The 15,420-nt window shown below is 52.2% G+C and overlaps 1 protein-coding gene across 1 annotated transcript in view; it reads left to right on the top strand.

The window, feature by feature from the left end:
• LOC140723605 (NACHT, LRR and PYD domains-containing protein 3-like) overlaps positions 1–7,573 on the top strand; it is a 75,494-nt gene extending 67,921 nt beyond the window's left edge. Inside the window, exons 8-11 of the mRNA XM_073038171.1 lie at positions 603–689; positions 4,948–5,118; positions 5,274–5,441; positions 5,606–7,573. Coding sequence (XP_072894272.1) covers positions 603–689; positions 4,948–5,118; positions 5,274–5,441; positions 5,606–5,693 — 514 coding nt within the window. The 3' untranslated portion in view covers positions 5,694–7,573. The remainder of the gene's footprint in view (positions 1–602; positions 690–4,947; positions 5,119–5,273; positions 5,442–5,605) is intronic.
• Positions 7,574–15,420: the final 7,847 nt, after the last annotated feature.

Below are 15,420 nucleotides of genomic sequence, written 5' to 3'. Positions count from 1 at the left end.
CCCCATGGGCGCATCTCCTCTCCTGATTGTGGGCCTCAGTTCAGACCCACCCCTCCCGTACAATCTATTTCTGGATCATCTCATCTTGTGCGGTTATCTTTTCCCATCGGTATACTGCTGTGGGAGTTCTCATCCCCATTCCCCTTCCTCCTGTGGGATCGCTCATCATTATCTCCTTCCTCCTGAGGGATTTCTCTTCCCCATCCCCTTCCTATCATAGATTCTGTCTTTCTATCTCTTTTCCTCAGGTGGGGTCTCTTCCACCGTCTCCCATGGACACTTTCACAAATCTTCCTCACTGTGGGACTTTCTCCCATCCTTCATCCCTGCCCCTCCTGACGCTCTCACATCAGGAACACTTTTCTAACCATCGGGGAATGAGACAGAATATGTGTATTTTACAGGGTCACACCGACAGACTAAAGTACTGACATTCGGTGAATACCCTGGAGCTGGGCAGTGAGGGACATTGATAGTGATGGGAACTCAGATCAGTGATTTACTGAAGGGTTTATTGTTTCCTGAAATATCCGAGGGAGAGAAATTCCCCCAGACCCACGGTTTGAATCACTTTGTTCATCAATCTGTCTGTCTGTGTTTAGACTTGGGGAGAATGAACTGGGAGATTCAGGAGTGAAACTGGTGTCTGCGGCTCTGAGGAACCCGGAGTGTAAAATACAGACACTGTGGTAAGTACCAGACTGTGGGAGATTGTGTTTACTGTCATCCGGTGTCTGACACTGAACATTAATGTGATCAGTAGAAACGCAGAAATATAGAAAATATACAGCACAATACAGGCCCTTCGGCCCACAAACCTGTGCTGAACATGTCCGTACTTTAGAACTACCTAGGCTGTACCCATGGCCCTCTATTTTTCTGAGCTCCAAGTAGCCATCCAGGATTCTCTTAAAGACCCTATCGTTTCCTTCTCCACTGCCACTGCCGACAGCCCATTCCACGCACTCAGTACTCTCTGAGTAAAAAAAAAACTTACCTCTGACATCTCCTCTGTACCTACTTCCAAGCACCTTAAAAATATGCCCTCTTGTGCTAGCCATTTCAGCCCTGGAGAAAAGCCTCTGACTATCCACACAATCAATGCCTCTCAGTATCTTGTACACCTCTATCAGGTCACCTCTCATCTTCCATCACTCCAAGAGAAAAGGCCGAGCTCACTCAACCTATTCTCATAAGGCATGCTCCCCAATTCAGGCAACATGCATCTAAATTTCCTCTGCACCCTTTCTATGGCTTCCACGTCCTTCCTATGGTGAGGCAACCAAAATTGAGCACAGTTCTCCAAGTGGGGTCTGTCCAGGGTTCTATATAGCTTCAACATTACCTCTCGACTCTTAAACTCAATCCCACGACTGATAAAGGTCAATATACCGTATGCCTTCTTAACTGCAGATTCAACCTGCGTAGATGCTTTGAGTGACATACGGACTTGGACCGCAAGATCCCTCTGAACCTCCACACTGCCAAGTGTCTTACCATGAATACTATATTCTGCCATCATCTTTGACCTACCAAAATGAACCACCTCACACTTATCTGGGTTGAACTCCATCCGCCATTTCTCAGCCCAGTTTTGCATTCCATCAATGTCCTGCTGTAACCTCTGACAGTCCTCCACACTATCCACAACACCCCCAATCTTTGTGTCATCAGCAAATTTACTAACCCATCCCTCCACTTCCTTATCCAGGTCATTTATAAAAATCACAAAGACTAGGGGTCTCAGAACAGATACCTGAGTCACTCCACTGCTCACCGACCTCCGTGCAGGATATGACCCGTCTACAACCACTCTTTGCTTTCTGTGAGCAAGCCAGCTCTGGATCCACAAAACACTGTCCCCTTAGATCCCATGCCTCCTTACTCTCTCAATAAGCCTTGCATGGAGTACCTTATTAAGTGTCTTGCTGAAATCCATATACACTACATCTACTGCTCTACCTTCATCAATGTGCTTAGAAACATCCTCAAAAAATGCAATCAGGCTAGTGAGACATGACCTGCCTTTCACAAAGCCATGCTGACTATTCCTAATCATATTTTGCCTCTCCAGATGTTCATAAATCCTACCTCTCAGGATCTTCTCCATCAACTTACCAACCACTGAAGTAAGACTCACTGGTCTATAATTTCCTGGATTATCCCTACTCCCTTTCTTGAACAAGTGAACAACATCCGCAACCCTCCAATCCTCTGCAACCTCTCCCGTCCTCAGTGATGAAGCAAAGATCTTTGTCAGAGGCTCAGCAATCTCCTCCCTCGCTTCCCACAGTAGCCTGGGGTACATCCCGTCATGTTCTGGTGACTTATCCAACTTGATGCTTTCCAAAAGTTCCACCACATCCTCTTTCTTAATATCTACATCCTAAAGCTTTTCAGTCCACTGCAAGTCATCCTTACAATCACCAAGATCCTTTTCCGTTGTGAATACTGAAACAAATGATTCATTAAATACTTGCGCTATTTCCTCCAGTTCCATACAGACATTTCCATTGTCACACTTGTTTGGTCCTATCCTCACATCCTATCCTCTTGCTCTTCACATACTTGCAGAATGCTTTGGGGTTTTTCTTAATCCTGTCCGCCAAGGCCTTCTCATGACCCCTTCCAGCTCTCCTAATTTCATTCTTAATCTCATTCCTGCTAGGCTTATCTTCCAGATTCATATTATTATCTAGTTTTTTGAACCTTTCGTAAGCTCTTCTTTTCTTCTTGATAGATTTACAACAGCCTTTGTACACCACGGATCTTGTACCCTACCATCCTTTCCATGTCTCATTGGAAAGTACCTACTCAGAACCCCACGCAAATATCCCCTCAACATTTTCTACATTTCTTCGGTAACTTTCCCTGAGAGAATCTGTTTCCAATTTATGCTTACAAATTCCAACCTGATAGCCTCATAGTTCCACTTCCAATTAAAGGTTTCCCTAACTTGCCTGCTCCTGTCCCTCGCTAATGCTGTGGTAAAAGAGATGGAATTGTGATCACTATCTCCAAAATGCTGTCCCACTGAGAGACCTGACACCTGGCTAGGTTCATTTCCCAAAACCAGATCAACTACAGCCTCGCTTCTTGTAGGCTTATCTATATATTGTGTCAAGAAACCTTCCTGAACACACCTAACAAACTCCACCCCATCTGAATACCTCAATCTAGGGAGATGCCAATCAATATTTGGGAAATTAAAATCTCACACTTCAACAACCCTGTTATTATTACTCCTTTCCGGAATCTGTCTTTCTATCTGCTCCTCGATGTCCCTGTTACTGTTGGGTGGTCTATTCAAAACACCCAGTAGAGTTATTGATCCCCTTCCTGTTCCTAACTTTCACCCATAGAGACACCATAGACAACCCCTCCATGAAGTGCTCCTTGTCTGCAGCCGTGACACTATCTCTGATCAACAGTGCCACACCCCCACCTCTTTTGCCTCCCTCCCTATTCTTTCTGAAACATATAAAGCCTGGCACTCGAAGTAGCCATTTCTGCACCTGAGCCATCCGAGTCTCTGTAATGGCTACAACATCATAGCTCCGAGAGCTGAACCACGCTCTAAGCTCATCCGCTTTGTTCATCATACTCCTTGCATTAAAATAGACTCATCTCAAACCATCGGTCTGAGAGCGTCCCTTCTCTATCACCTGCCTATCCTCCCTCTGGCACTGTCTCCAAATTTTCTCTATTTGTGAGCCAACCTTCCTTTCCTTTCCCACCCCCAGCAATTCTAGTTTAAACTCTCCCCAGTAGCCTTGGCAAACCTTCCTGCCAGGATATTGGTCCCCCTGGTATTCAAGTGGAACCCGTCCTTTTTGTGCAGGTCACACCTGCTCCAAAAGAGGTCCCAATGATCCAGAAATCTGAATCCCTATCTCCGGCTCCAATCCCTCAGCCACGCATTTATCCTCAACCTCATCCTATTCTCACTGTCACATTGCACAGGCAGTAATCCCTGTGCAGTCCTGTTTCTCAACTTACTTCCGAACGCCCTGTAGTCCGTTTTCGGGACCTCTTATCCTTTCCTACCTCTGTCATTTGCCCCAATATGTACCATGACCTGTGGCTGTTCTCCATCCCACTGCAGAATATCTTGGACACAATCTGAATCATCCCGGCACCTGGGAGGCAAACTACCATCCGAGTTTCTTTCCTGCATCCACAGCATCGCCTGTTTGACCCGCTAACCATAGAGTCCCCTTTCTCTACTACCATCCTCTTCCTTTCCCTGCCCTTCTGATCCACAGGGCCAGACTCTGTGCCAGGGGCACGGCCACTGTTACTTCATCACCCCACCCCCCAGGCTGTCACTCCCTCCAGCAGTACTCAAACAGGAGTACATATTGTCAAGGGGTACAGCCACAGGGGTACTCTCTAGTACCGGCTTCTTGCCCTTCCCTCTCCTGACTGTGACCCACTTCTTCAGTCTCCCGTGGCCCCGGTGTGACCACCTGCCTGTAACTCCTCCCTATCATCTCCTCGCTCTCCCTGACCAGACGAAGGTCATCGAGCTGCATCTCCAGTTCCCTAACTCGGTCCCTAAGGAGATGCAACTCGACACACCGGGTGCAGATGTTGCCATCCGGGAGGCTGGCAGTCTCCAGGATTTCCCACATCTGACACCGAGCACAGAAAACCAGCCTCACACACATACTCTCTGTCTGTAATGTAAACAGGTAACCCACCTCGCCTCGACCCTTTATCGCCGAAGCCCCGTTGAGCCAAAGCCTTCCTACTCTGTCTCCCGCTCCTCTGACGCTCGCTCTGTAAATCTGTCTTCCGTTTAAACTCTTCTCGCTGTTCTCACTGGCCGACTTGCGCAGTCGTGCTGAAGAAAAAAATCAGTAATTGTGTTACTGATAAACACTGGGGATTTGTACCGTCTCCTGTCTCTCTGTGTCCTTCACCCTCACTCTCTCTCATCTCCAGGCTGGACAATGTCGGTCTCACAGATTCTGGTGCCGAGGATCTCGTCTCCGCTCTCAGTACAAACACATCACTGACGGAGCTGAACCTGAGTTATAACGAACTGGGAGATTCAGGAGTGAAATTGGTGTCTGCGGCTCTGAGGAACCCGGAGTGTAAAATACTGAAACTGCAGTAAGTACCAGACTGTGGGAGATTGTGTTTACAGTCACTGGGTGTCTGACACTGAACATTAATGTGATCAGTAATTGTGTTACTGATAAACACTGGGGATTTGTACCGTCTCCTGTCTCTCTGTGTCCTTCACCCTCACTCTCTCTCATCTCCAGGCTGTGGAAAGTCGGTCTCACAGATTCTGGTGCCGAGGATCTCGCCTCCGCTCTCAGTACAAACCCATCACTGACGGTGCTGGACCTGAGATGGAACTCGATGACAGACGGATCTGTCCCCGCTCTCCGCCCCCTCATACTGACCCTCCCGAGTCTGGAGCGGATCCTGTGAGTATTTGTGTTAATGTTCAATGTGATAAAATATCAGCGGATCCGCGGGTTTTCTGGTGATATTTGTCTGTGAGTGTTGTTGAAACATTAACCCCGGTCGCCTATTACTGACACTGTTGTGTAATCTGTTCATTTCATCTTTATTCTCCCATCCGTTTCAGGCTGTACGGGAATCGGTTCACTGAGACCGGGGAGAAGGAACTGAGATCTCTGCAGGAACCCAGACGCGGACTGAGAGTGATCGTGTGAACATCCCCGCCCGCGGGATGGGGACATTTGGCCGATTCCCCAACCTCCCCTTTAACTCCCGCCCTTACCTTCAATGGCCGCGCACCGGGGGCGATTCCCAACGGTTTTAACGGAACCGGCTCAGGCCTCGCGCTGTGTGTCGCTCGGAGCGGTCCCGCAGTGACGTGTTTCCGCCTGTTGTCCGGCAGAGCAGCTTCCGCTAGATGTGCGTGTTCCAGATTCCCACGTGACACCCCGGGGAATTACCCGGACAGGAAGAGCCCGTGGGCCGGGGCTCAGTCTGGGACACCGGTGTCCCGGGGTGGGGGGGATTAACCCGGGAGAGAATCCTTTTGCTCCCTTTGCTGAGGACAGTGCATTCGGCAGCCTGGCCGATATAATGATGTTAAATTGACAAATCCCTCGGCAGTGACCCTGGATCTGCAGCGATCCCGGACACGGCCCTGAAGTGTGATTTTATAATCATCGTTCCCCGATGCAGAGTGACGGTGAGAAACGGGACTGATTATTCAACCTGTCACTCGTTATCACCGGTCAGTTAATTGTGTGTGACTGTGAGTGAGTCGGGAGCAGCTTATTTATTCCCGCATGTCAGCAGCTCACACATTGTTTAATTTACATTTGTAAATTTACTCACACCCGGGACCAGACACAGAGTGAATCTCCCTCCACACCGTCCCATCACACACTCCCTGGGTCAGACACAGAGTGAATCTCCCTCCACACCGTCCCATCACACACTCCCGGGGTCAGACACAGAGACAATCTCCCTCCAGACCGTCACGTCACACACACTCCCTGGGTCAGACACAGAGTGAATCTCCCTCCACACAGTCCCATCACACACTCCCGGGGTCAGACACAGAGACAATCTCCCTCCAGACCGTCACGTCACACACACTCCCTGGGTCAGACACAGAGTGAATCTCCCTCCACACCGTCCCATCACACACTCCCGGGGTCAGACACAGAGTGAATTTCCCTCCACACGGTCCCATCCCACACTCCCGGGGTCAGACACAGAGTGAATTTCCCTCCACACCGTCCCATCACACACTTGCAATGGCAAACACACAGTGAAGCTCCGTCTGCACCATTCCATCACTCAATTAATCCCACCCTGCAAAATCTCATTTCAGGGAAGCAGGCACCATCAATTTGCGGGAGACTCCCGGAACTCCCGGGAGAGGTGGGATGTCTGCAATAGAGCAGCTCCTTAGCAGCCAGCCAACTAGTTTAAATAGCGTTAGCTATGCTAATGAACGAATGACACCCGTTAAACTCACCTCAGCAATGATTCAACCCCCCATGGGCAATAGAAGACTCAATGTTGCAAACAGTGCAACGAGCAACATTGTCATTATTCTTGACCCCTATTAGGCAGGGGAACACTTTAGTGTAGTCTGGGGTGAAGTACGTTTTGTATTTTCTTTTACTCTGCTATGGCAGAGTATTCAATTCTCTCTCTCTCTCGTTCTAAAAAAAACGATTTGCGGGCGTCAGGGAGCCGCTATCAATATGCGTGAGACTCCCGGAACTCCCGGGAGAGGTGGGATGTCCGACGCTTCACTGGAAATGGCCGATGGGGAGGGAGTGACGGCTTTGGTAGAAGTGAGCACAAGAGATGGAGGGACGCGCTGATTTAAAATGGGCGAATCCTTGGTTAATGTGGCCGCCAGGGATGGAGTGAGACACTGACTTACAATGGCCACTGTCACACTCAGAATCTATGGCGAAGGAACATGTGGTGCCCATGGACACAATCCCGGGATCGAGTGTGTTATTGTTTGTAATAACAGTATTTTAATTTGTGTTTTATATCGTCTTCCATATTGTATATATGTTCTAATTCTAATAATGTTGTCATTGAATAAACTAATGTATATGTCTCAGATATTCGCACATACACATATACATGAGGGTTTTGGGTAGGAGGGGTGAGGGGTTTGGGAGGAAGAGGAGTGACGGGACGAGGAGTGGACTGATGAGACGGTGAGCGTGGCGAAGTCACTGACTCAATAGGGGACGGAAAGGGGAGGGGCGAAAGTTCCTGTCACAAACTGGAGGCCGACATGGAGAAGACAACAACGGGGTGAGGAGGAGTGAAACGACTGGAAGGGAGCGGGGGTGATGGGACGGGGAGAGAGGGGAAGTGATGGGACGGGAGGGAGTGGTCTGATTGGACAGGATGTGGGGTGTGGGGGAGTGACGTTTTCAATAGTGGGGGATGAATGGGTGGTGAGATTTCCTTCACAAATAAGACGAGCAGCAAAAAAGTGGGGCGTCGGAAGGAGAAAGGGGGAGCGGGGGTCGGGGACGCGGTCAGGGCTGATGGGTCGGGGAGTTCATTGTCTCAACGAGGGAGAGGGGAGTGACTCACTCAACGGACGGGGGAGAAGGGATTGGGTGGGGGAGCGAAATTTCCCATCAGAAAATGTTCACCAAAATGCGGTGGATGGCGGGAGAAAGGGCAAGGGACCAGAGAGGGGAAAGGGTGTCAGGAGTGACGGGGTGAGTACGGGAGTGACTCACTGGGTAACAGAGAGAGAGAAAGAGGGCGATGAGGAGAGGTGAAGATTGGCATCGCAACATGGCAGCCGCAAACAGCATACGATGCAGAGCGGGGAGAGGAGAGCGAGGGGAGGGAGGGAAAGGGTTTGCGAGTGATGGGATGGGAAGGAGGGTGACAAGATGGTGAGAGTGAGGGAGTGGAAAGGAGGGTGACAAGATGGTGAGTGTGAGGGAGTGGAAAGGAGGATCTGACTGTCACACAATGGCAGTCGGCAGAAGGTTAAATGGAGAGATGTGAGAGCGGGCACCGAGGGGAAGGAGAGGAGGGATGAGGAGTTGAGATTGAATAAACAGGGAGGGAAGTGAGTGGAAGGTGAGGAAAAAGGTTTGCCCCATTCTATGATGCGGGGAGAGCGGTTGCCAATGGTAACCATCACAAAATGGCCGCCAGCCAGGGTGAGATGGGCGGTGATAGAGGGAAGAGAGAGCGGAGTGTTTGAGGAGTGACGAGAGCCGAGGGTGGGAGAGGGGCGGCTCGTAACAAGGGAGATGGAACTGCGGGGTTCCCACGGGGGAGGGAATGTGACTACGGGAAGAGGCAAGCACCGTTATCCTCCCCTCCCCACCTCAGTCTCGAAAGTCCTGCTTTGACTTTTCTTTCGGGCTGAGCCTCAGATCGCTCGGCCCGAATCCTTCAGGCTGTCCCGTGGAGTAGGGGGGACGTGTCGTCACTGGGGCCCGTCAAAGGCAGGAGTGGGCGCCGGCTTGACGGAGAAGACGGAGGCGAGGTCTGGCGGTGCGGGCTGGTTGGCGTGGATCACCACCATTTTCTGCAGGGTGGGGGAGAGGCAGTGGTCAGATCGATGAGGGGAGGGAAGAAAGATAAGGTGAGGAGAGGAGATGAGACCCTCTCTCTCTGTCCGCTCTTCTCTCTCCATCTCTTCCCCCACCTCTCTCTCCTCACCCTATCCTCCTCTCTCCACCCCTCTCCCCACCCTATCCTCTCTCCACCCTATACTCCTTCCCTCTCCCCACCCTATGCTCCTCTCTCCACCCCATCATCCTCTCCACCCTATCCTCCTCTCCCCACCCCATCATCCTCTCTCCACCCCTCTCCATTCTATCATCCTCTCTCCAACCTATCCTCCTTTCTCCACCCTATCCTCCTCTCCCCACCCCATCATCCTCTCTCCACCCTATCCTCCTCTCCCCACCGCATCATCATCTTTCCACCCCTCTCCACGCTATCCTCCTTTCTCCACCCCTCTTCCCACCCTATCCTCCTCTCTCCACGCCCTCTCCACCCTATCCTCCTCACCCCACCCTATCCTCCTTTCTCCACCCCTCTCCCCACCCCATCATCCTCTCTCCACCCCTCTCCACCCTATCCTCCTCTCCCCACCCCATCATCCTCTCTCCCCTCTCCAAGCTATCCTCCTTTCTCCAACCCCTTCCAACCCTATCCTCCTCTCTTCCCTCTCCACCCTATCCTCCTTTCTCCACCCCTCTTCCCACCCTATCCTCCTCTCTCCACCCTATCCTCTCTCCACCCCTCTCCACCCTATCCTCCTCTCCCCGCCCTATCCTCCTCTCTCCACCCCTTTCCACCCTATCCTCCACTCTCCACCCCACTCCACCACTCTTCCCACCCTATCCTCCTCTCTCCAACCCTCTCCACCCTTTCCTCCTCTCTCCACCCTACTCCACCCCTCTTCCCACCCTATCCTCCTCTCTCCAGCCCTCCACCCTATCCTCCTCTCCCCACCCCATCATTCCCACCCGATCCTCCCCTCTCCTCCCCTCTCCCCACCCTATCCTCCTCTCTCCACCCCTCTCCACCCTATCCTCCTCTCCCCACCCCATCATCCTCTCTCCACCCCCTCCACCCTATCCTCCTCTCTCCACCCCATGATCCTCTCTCCACGCCTCTCCACCCTATCCTCCTCTCTCCTCCCCTCTCCCCACCCTATCCTCCTCTCTCCTCCCCTCTCCCCACCCTATCCTCCTGTCTCCACCCCCTCCACCCTACCTCCTCTCTCCACCCCTCTCCCCACCCTTTTATTCCTTTTCTGCCCCCATCTCTCTCTACCCCTCCACTCTCTTGTTCCCTACCCACGCTGTTCACCTCCCCCATCTCTTGTCCCTATGCCCCATCCCTCGCCGCCCATACACACCCCCCCCGTGCACAGGAAGATCCCACTCACCCACCGGAGGCTGTGCGGCGCAGCACTCGAGGTCCCTGCAGTTGGCGACGGCCGTGAGGACGGACATCACCAGCGAGACCAGGCAGTTGACCAGCAAGATCACCGTGATCCCGCTGACAAACCTCTGCGAGATTCGGTGTTTGGCGGAGGGACAGAGCAGAGGGAGCATGGGAGGGGGGAGAGAGCCAGACGGAAAGAGAGCAGTGGAGAGAGAGAGAGAGAGAAATGGGGTGAGTGAGAGGTGAGAGAGAGAGAGGGAGGGAGGGGCATGGGTGGAGATGGCCGGGGAAGAGAGACGAGTGAGTGAGAGTGGGTATTGGGGTAGGCGGTGGGGAGACATAGACCGGGAGGAAGAGAAGGGGTCAATGGGTGAGGAAGAGAGGGAGTGGGTGGGAGAGAGATGGGGGTAGGGAAGGGGGAGAAAGAAGAGAGGTGGCAAAGGACAGTTGATAGAGAGAGAGACATGAGAGTCAGATGGGGAAGAGAGATGTGAGAGGCAGGAGATGAGAGAGGTCGGACAGGGAAGGAAGAGAAACGGGGGTAAACAGAGGGGGCAGAGACAGAGAGAGTGAGGCATGGACAGGGTGAGAGGCGGAGGGGGTGAAAGAGGGAGAGGGGTGAGAGACGGAGAACTTTAGCCTTCGATTAACGGAACACGCCAAGTTTTGGTTTATAACCATATAACAATTACAGCACGGAAACAGGCCATCTCGACCCTTCTAGTCCGTGCCGAACGCTTACTCCCACCTAGTCCCACCGACCCGCACTCAATCCATATCCCTCTATTCCTTTCCTGTCCATTTTTTAATGACAAAATTGAACCTGCCTCTACCACTTTTACTGGAAGCTGCTTCCACGCAGCTACCACTCTCTGAGTAAAGAAATTCCCCCTCGTGTTACCCCTAAACTTTTGTCCCTTAACTCTCAACTCATGTCCTCTTGTCTGAATCTCCCCTACTCTCAATGGAAAAAGCCTTTCCACGTCAACCCTATCTATCCCCCTCATAATTTTAAATATCTCTTTCAAGTCCCCCATCAACCTTCTACGCTCCAAAGAATAAAGACCTAACTTGTTCAGCCTTTCCCTGTAACTTAGGTGATGAAACCCCGGTAACATTCTAGTAAATCTCCTCTGTACTCTCTCTCTATTTTGTTGACATCCTTCCTATAATTCAGTGACCAGAACTGTACACAATATTCCAAATTCGGCCTCACCAATGCCTTGTAAAATTTTAACATTACATCCCAACTCCTATACTCAATGCTCTGATTTATAATGGCCAGCATACCAACAGCTTTCTTCACCACCCTATCCACATGAGATTCCACCTTCAGGGAACTATGCACCATTATTCCTAGATTCCTGGATTTTCCTAAATTTATGGTTCCCTGGAAGTCGGGTCACAGGCAGACGGGGCGGTGAAGGCGGCGTTTAACATGACCGCCATCGTCGGACAGGGCACCGTGTACCGGAGGCGGGAGCTCACGAGGATTTACGAGGGTGTCGCCGGGACTGGAGGGGCTGAGTTATGGAGAGAGGTCGTGCAGGTAGGGACTTCATTCCCTGGAGCGCAGGGGGGACCTTACAGAGGTGTGAAAACCACGAGGGGCACAGATAGGGTGAACGTGCACAGACTTTTCCCCAGGGTCGGGGAATCTTGAATCATAGGGCACAGATTTAATAGGGACCCGAGGGGAAATTTTTTCACTCAGAGGGTGGTCCGTCTGTGGAAGGAGCTACCAGAGGAAGTGGTCGAGGCAGGTACATTAACGAAACACGGAAAGGGACACGGATAGGAGAGGTTTAGAGCGATACGGGTGGTCCGTCTGTGGAAGGAGCTGCCAGAGGAAGTGGTCGAGGCAGGTACATTAACGACACTCGGACAGGGACACGGATAGGAAAGGTTTAGAGGGCTACGAGTGGTCCGTCTCTGGAAGGACCTGCCAGAGGAAGTGGTCGAGGCAGGTACATTAACGACACTCGGACAGGGACACGGATAGGAGAGGTTTAGAAGGATACGGGTGGTCAGTCTGTGGAAGGAGCTGCCAGAAGAAGTGGTCGAGGCGGGGTACATTAACGACACTCGGACAGGACACGGATAGGAAAGGTTTAGAGCGATACGGGTGGTCCGTCTGTGAAGGAGCTGCCAGAGGAAGTGGTCGAGGGGAGGTACATTAACGACACTGGGACAGGGACACGGATAGGAAAGGTTTAGAGGGATACGGGTGGTCCGTCTGTGGAAGGAGCTGCCGGAGGAAGTGATCGAGGCAGGTACATTAACAACACTCGGACAGGGACACGGATAGGAAAGGTTTACAGGGATACGGGTGGTCCGTCTGTGGAAGGAGCTGCCGGAGGAAGTGGTCGAGGCAGGTACATTAACGACACTCGGACAGGGACACGGATAGGAAAGGTTTAGAGGGACACGGGTGGTCCGTCTGTGGAACGAGCTGCCGGAGGAAGTTGTCGAGGGAGGGAGGGGGGGAGAGAGCAGAGAGGGGCCGCTACAACAGAGGGGGAGGGTGGGTTCGGAGGAGGCTTTTGCGTGGAGTGAGGGAGCGCTACCGCGAGAGGAGCATGGTAGCGCCGCGGGAGAGTGGAAGGCCGTGGATGAGGGCTTGTTCACTAGCGTGTGTGTGTGTGTGTGTGTGTGTGTGTGTGTGTGTGTGTGTGTGTGTGTGTGTGTGCGTGTGTGTGTGTGTGTGTGTGTGTGTGTGTGTGTGTGTGTGTGTTGGGGGGCGGGCGGAACACTCAGCATCCGGCATCCGGTGTAGCAGTACCCGATGCAGGCAGGGGAAGATGCGGACGTTCAGCGAGTACAGGATGACGGCGGGAGTGCAGGCGAGGGCGCAGATCACATTCGCAACCAGGCAGGCGATGGTCGACCGTAGAGAGAGAGAGAAGGAAGAGAGAGTGAGTGTGGGAGGACAGAGCGAGGGAAAAATTGAGCAGAGGCAGAGGAGGGGGGAGGAGGAGAGAAAGAGAAAGGGAGAGCGAGAGGGAGGGGGAGAGACAAGGAGAGAGAGATAAGTTTGAAAAGGACAGTGGAAGTGACGGGGGGAGACCAACTGAACAGGGAAAGCAGCGAGAGGGGGGAGCGAGGGAATGTGTGTATGGAAACGGTGCGGGAGGAGGGACACAGAGAGAGAGTGGGAGAGGAATTGAAAAGGGAGGAGAGAGGGTGGATCGAGAGAGGGTGAGAGGGATGCAGAAAGAGAGTGGGGGAGAGAGATAAGATACGGGGGGAATGAGAGAGAGGAAGGAGGGGGAGAGAGAGAGAGAGAGAGCCAGAAAGTAGAAAGGAAGAGGAGATAGGAACAGGGAGAGAGAGAGAAATAGGAAGGGAGGTGGGGGGGGGGGGAGAAAGACTTGTTTACTATGGTGAGGGAGGTGGGGGGGGGGGGAGAAAGACTTGTTTACTATGGTGAGGGAGGTGGGGGGGGGAGAAAGACTTGTTTACTATGGTGAGGGAGGTGGGGGGGGGGGGGGAGAAAGACTTGTTTACTATGGTGAGGGAGGTGGGGGGGGGGTGGAGAAAGACTTGTTTACTATGGTGAGGGAGGTGCGGGGAGGGTGAGAAAGACTTGTTTACTATGGTGAGGGAGGTGGGGGGGGGGGAGAAAGACTTGTTTACTATGGTGAGGGAGGTGGGGGGGGGGTGGAGAAAGACTTGTTTACTATGGTGAGGGAGGTGGGGGGGGGGAGAAAGACTTGTTTACTATGGTGAGGGAGGTGGAGTTATCTGATGGACAATGAATGATTTTCCCTGCGGCTTGTTTTGAATAGAACACTACAGCACAGTACAGGCCCTTCAGCCCTCCATGTTGTGCTGACCCATATAATCCTTTAAAAAATAGTACTAAACCCACACTACCCCGTAACCCTCCATTTTGGACTGTGACTCCTGCCAACTGAGCTTGAATGAGTTTGAGAACTTTATTTTTACCTCATATATGCATAATCTTGCTAAATCTTGGTTTACTTTCTTACTATATTTGGTAGTTCCGATTAAAATAGTGATTTGTTAACAGCAACACCGGGCTCCGGCTGTATTCTGTTCTATTCACAGGGTCGTGTGTACGTGACGAAATGTAGAGGGGCGAGTGAGTGAGAGAGAGAGAGAGAGAGAGAGAGAGAGAGAGAGAGAGAGAGAGAGAGAGAGAGAGAGAGAGAGAGAGAGAGAGAGAGAGAGAGAGAGAGAGAGAGAGAGAGAGAGAGAGGAGAGAGAGAGAGAGAGAGAGAGAGAGAGAGAGAAGGTGGAAACAGAACGGGAGGTAGAGGGGGTGGAAAAAAGTGAAGCGGGAGAGGCGGAAAGAGAGAGAGGTTGGAAAGGAAGAGAGGAGAGATAGAGAGGGAGGGGAGCTAGGGAGGTGGAATGGGAGAAGGGGCAGACAGAGAGATAGAGAGAAGAAGAAAGGAAATAGAGGAGAGAGAGAGAGAAGCGAGGAGATGGACAGAGAGAGGGACAGTGGTAAGGGAGAAAGGGAACGGGTTGGTAGTCCCAGAGATGGAAGGAAAGTGGAAAAGAGATGGGGGAGTGACACGGAGAGTGAAAATGGAGGAGAGGCGGGGAGGATCAGAGGGAGAGGGAGAGAAGGGGAGCGTGAGAGGGCGATGAGAGGAGTGGACAAAGGGAGAGGGTTTAGAGAAGAGATGAAGAAATCGGGAGAGATGGAGAGCAGGGAAAAGGGAGGGGAAGAGAGAGTGAGAGAGAGGAAGAGGAGGAAGAGAAATGTGAGAGACACCGCGATGGGGGATGAAGAGAGGGAGAAGAGAGAGGGGAAGTGAGAGAGTGGGTAGGGGAAGGAGACAGAAGGGGGAAGGAGAGCAAGAGGGGGAAGGAGAGAAAGAGGGGCAAGGAGAGAGAACGGGAAGGAGAGGTGGAAGGAGAGAGAAGGGGGAAGGAGAGAGAGGGGAGAGAGGGAGAAGGGGAGAGAGGGGGAGGGAGACAGGGAGAAGGAGGAGGAGAGAGAGAGCGAAGGGGAGGGGAAAGAGACTGAAGGAGGAGAGG

Source organism: Hemitrygon akajei, unplaced genomic scaffold (assembly GCF_048418815.1).
Source record: "Hemitrygon akajei unplaced genomic scaffold, sHemAka1.3 Scf000120, whole genome shotgun sequence".
Classification (NCBI taxonomy): domain Eukaryota; kingdom Metazoa; phylum Chordata; class Chondrichthyes; order Myliobatiformes; family Dasyatidae; genus Hemitrygon; species Hemitrygon akajei.
This window is presented reverse-complemented; position numbering and strand designations above follow the sequence as displayed.